The 4700-nt window shown below is 38.8% G+C and overlaps 1 protein-coding gene across 1 annotated transcript; it reads right to left on the reverse strand.

Moving 5' to 3' along the window:
- Positions 1–2065: 2065 nt before the first annotated feature.
- On the reverse strand, positions 2066–4213 carry LOC100027785 (nuclear cap-binding protein subunit 2). The gene has a single exon (XM_016428995.2). The coding sequence runs from the start codon at positions 3898–3900 to the stop codon at positions 3430–3432; it is 471 nt and encodes a 156-aa protein (XP_016284481.1). The 5' UTR covers positions 3901–4213; the 3' UTR covers positions 2066–3429.
- Positions 4214–4700: the final 487 nt, after the last annotated feature.

A 4700-nucleotide genomic window follows, 5' to 3' on the forward strand; every position in this document is an offset into this window, starting at 1 on the left:
GGAAAACAGACCTAACAGTGGTATTTCTGGGGATAAGAGTATATACATGGCTTTATAAACTCTTTGGGAGTGATTCAAGATTGCTTCCAAAAATGGTTATATCAGTTCACAGTTCAACCAATAGGTATTAGTGAAGCCATTTTCCCACATCCCCTCTAACATGTCATTTTGCCTCATCATTTTAGCCAATTTGATAGGTGTGAGATGGGTTGTTTTGATTTGCATTTCTCTAATCAATAGACTTAGAGCATTTTTTCATATTGTATACAATTTTGATTTCTTCATCCCCAAACTGATCATATCTTCTGACCATTTGAGTATGAGCCATTGGGGTATGGCTCCAATTCTTTTAAATTTGAAAAAGTTCCCTTTGGCCACTATCTCAGAAATTTTCTATATTTTTTCCTCTGATTTTCCACTTTCAGAAGGTAAATTTGAAAGTTTTCCATGTACACAGTATCCTTTGCCTTCTAAAGGAATGCTAGCTATAGGACATCAGTTAATAACCTAAAAAAATGCTTCAGGCTTGCAGACATTATTAGTCCTCTCCATTGCCTAATCTAGAGACCAAACAAGCCTTTAACCTTGTTTCAAGGAAACTTAATTTCATTCCTCTTGTTGGCTGCTCTATTACTTCAAGGACATCAGGGAGACAAAACAGCAACAGCAGGAAGTTTCTAGGAGTATCAATGAGAAAAAGGGATCCCACAGTAACTGAGGTAGGGAGGTTCTGGTAAGTCAAGAAAAAAGTAGATGAACACTGGCATCTAACTTCAAATTTTTGGTAAGATTGTCTCACAATTATTTTTAATGAAATTATCTACTGTTTATATTTTTCTTTGACCTACCATTTCTTTAGGATTTTTATTTAATCTAAAACTTTTTTTAGGAGTCTTTTATTCTATTCAATAATAGTGATCAGAAAAGGATTTATTATTTCTGCATGTTTATAACTTTTTAATGTACTCAATTTTTGTAAAGGAGTTTTACATATACATATACACATAAACACACACAAATATATATATATATATATAAAACATATACATAGCTGTATCTACCTCCACACACTTTGTTTCCTTTCAATAATTGCCAGTTAAAATTTCTAACTCTTCTTGGGCTCTTTACTTTTTTTGTCCAATTTCTGGTTTGTCTAGCTGTTCTATAGTTATACTTTTAATATCAATTAACCTAGATACTATGCCATTTAGTGTATATATAGTCTATTGAGATTGTCTTTAGTATATTTCAGCCAAGTATAGTTCCCTTATCTCCTTTAATTGAATCTATTTTTGCCATTATCCTTTTTTGAAATAACTTCTACTCTTGCTTTTCTGAGTTCAGCTGAATAGATTTTGCTCCAGCTCATTATTTTAAGGCTATGTGGCTTTATGTTTCTAATCCATTCTATCCTCTTCTGATTTATGGGAGAATTCTCATTCTCCCATAATCTCCAAATTCTCAGAATTTATGGGAGAATCTCATTCACTTTTAGTAATGATTTTTATGCATTTCTCTCCATCCTCTTACAAGTACTTTATGTACTTTGCTCCTTACTTACCCTCTCTTTACAGTTTGCCAATGCTCTAAAATGGATACAGCTTCAAATGCCCTCTCTTCTTTCCTTTACCCAGACCCTAATCAGATTCTTATTCCTTCTTTTTCCTTTTAAACTTCAATGATCTCTGCTCTACCCTTAAAATTTTGCTTTTATGAATAATCCCTCCTTAGATGTCTCTTCCTCTCATTCCTTCCTTTCTTCTCTCCTCTTTCTGTTGAGTTGACTATATTTCTTCTGAAGCAAACTTTGGGTGTTTTATTCTCCTTTGACCAATTTAGATGAAGGTAAGGTTTTAAGTAATGGCTGATCCTCTACCCCTTTTCTCTTTCCAGACCTGGCATTCTATCTATTGTGCTACCTAGCTGACCCCCACTCCTACCCCAACTCTGTTAATAAGCCTGGGAAGGAGGTGGGCAAGAGGGATTTAAGATTTGGATGTGGTTCAAACCAAAGCTCCATGTACAAAGTAGGATCAATGGAAAGCATACACGTTAAGACAATCAATTTAAACTAATTTTTTATTAAACATCCAAAAGAAAAGTTCACACTAAAGAACTTTCATCCCCAATTTTACTTCACTACAGACTACTGAAGAGAGGCTTATAGTTACTAAACATCAGCTCTAGCTTTTGATTTTTCCACATTGATAAAAATTCTTTAAATTGATGTGTAAATCACCAACGTTTTTAAGAAATCAATGCACTGAGTCAGCTTTTCAATCGTTTTTCCAGTTTTCTGGAGTTACCCAACACACATACTCAAACAGGTTTATGAGGAAAAACATTTAAAATTGTCAACAAGTTAGACAACATTTAAATTATCTTTTCATTCCTTGAAATTTTAAGTTGGGGCAAATATCCCCCAATTACCTTCCAGTTCATGAAGAATCTCAGGTGGAGAATTCAACTTCAGAGCAATCCAATGTCGATACACAAAAACTGTTGGATATGTCCTACTTGACCTTGGACACTGAACATCTTCCAAGTAAAGCTTATTTGACACTTCATATTAGAAATTTTTTTATTTTCTTTGATTGTCAGCCTTTATTCTAAATCTGTCCCATTCCCTTACGAAATTGGTAAAATAAAAAATAAATGTAATAATTGTAGCATCAAATTTTAAAGCTTTCAAAGAGAAAATGAATGTCTCCTGAATTCATGTAACATTCCAACCCTTCGATTCTTAATTAGCAATTTCCCATAATAAATCCTCCCCACCCCTTAGGAAAATAGCATTAGGATGACATTCTCTGTACTGGCGTCCCAGAAATAAGCACCATTAACATCCTCAATACAAACTTCTTCATGTATCATCTCTAATAGAGCAGCCCCAGAGCTAGGTAGAATGACAAAATACCTCCCAGGAATTTTTGTCAAATAACTAGAGCGGAGGCAGAACTATTTAGATATTTTTTAATAACTTGAATTTTTGTGGATTAGAAGTCACCTTGGAAAAGATGAAACATTTTCAAAAAACTTTAGAAATAAAAATGGCCCTAATTCACAACAACATTATAACTGTTACTACAAATCACTACAACCCCATAAGTGTTGAACAGTAACATGGTCATTTTCTAATTGAAAATTTTGCTAGATTGGATTAATAAATAATACAGTTCTGCTCGGTTAGTGCTCATCAAGTGTTCAAGTCTGTAACACCTCAGGGCTTCAAAGCCAAGCCCAAAGTCACTTTTCTCAGTTTGTCACCTAATGATTTTCAATGTGGGAAGTCAAGAGGTCGCCTGTTTAATTCTTGGGCAGAAGTAGGTAAATAAATTACAGTTTGTATAAAGTTTGTTTTCAGAACCATCAGGATCGGCCAACAAGGTCGAGTTGTTTTGTTTTTTTCAAGTGATGGACTTAAATCACTCACTGGTTTTGCACTATTTTCCCATAACCTCCTCTCCCGGCATCATAGTCTTGTCTGTACTCATCTCGCACCTGGCCCCCAGACCGTCCCCTTCCATATTGCCTGCCCTCTCGGAATCCCGCATCCCAGTCCGTGCGGATGATCCGGTCATCCAGGCGAGTCCCATTAATGTACCGCATGGCGTTCTCGGCGTCCGCACGGCAGTAGTACTCCACGAAGCAGAAGCCGCAGGCAGTTTTCTTTACTTTATCCAGGCCCATGATTATTTTCTTAATGTCCCCGCTTTTACTGAAGAGTTCGTAGATCTGTTCCTCCGTGGTGTAAAAGGACAGGTTCCCGACATACAGAGTGCAGCTTTTCTTTAATAATTTTTCTTGGTCGTCCATTTTACCTCGGAAGTGCTGGTCACGGTACCAGCCGAGCTCCACATAGGAGTCGCTCTGCAGCGCGCTCAGAAGCCCACCAGACATGATGGCGATGACCGGGGCTGAGGTAACGGTGGGATGGGGCGGAGGCAGCGGTAGGATATGGAGACGGGGCTGCGAGCGACGGCGGTGGCGGTGGCGGTGGCGGCGGCGGCGGCGGAGACGCGAGGCAGCCTCCGGCCGGGAGAAGCGCAGAAAAGGAAGACGAAGGGCGAGTCTAGAAGAAATATCGTGAAGAGCGGAGGCAGCTGGGGCCAACGGCAAGGTCGGCGGCAAGCGCGCTCAATGAAAAGAATCTAAAGCAGTTGGAAGCAGCCTTCCTGGGAATACCGGAAGCTACTCTGTCGGAGCCAATCACGGGGCGCGTAGGACCGGAAACTCTGTCCTATTATCTGCTGGCCACTGAGGGGAAGAGTTACGTAGTCTTTGCTCCCCTCTAGTGTTCAATGATTTTGTCCAAATGAGATGTTTTAGCTGCGTTGCTTTGCGATATTGCTATAGGAACAGAGACGCAAGCTACGTTCAGGCGTCTGCTCCCTCTAGTAGAATGTAAGCTCTTTGAGGGCAGGGATTATCTTGATCTCTTATATTTATATCCTCAAAAGTAATTAAAAATAAAACAAGCCTTATCTTCTTTCTAGTATCGGTTCCAAGGCAGAGGAGCGGTAAAAGTTAGGTAACCAGGGTTAATTAAGTGTCACACAGCTGGAAAGTGTCAGAGGTCACATTTGAACCCAGGACCTTCTATTCTAACTCCAGTCCTGGCCCTCTATCCACTAAGTCACCTAGCCTTCCTTTTTTTCCCCCAGAGGTAATGTAAATACTATTTGCCATGATATGATGAC

The sequence above is a fragment of the Monodelphis domestica genome, chromosome 2 (genome assembly GCF_027887165.1).
Source record: "Monodelphis domestica isolate mMonDom1 chromosome 2, mMonDom1.pri, whole genome shotgun sequence".
NCBI classification, from domain to species: Eukaryota; Metazoa; Chordata; class Mammalia; order Didelphimorphia; family Didelphidae; genus Monodelphis; species Monodelphis domestica.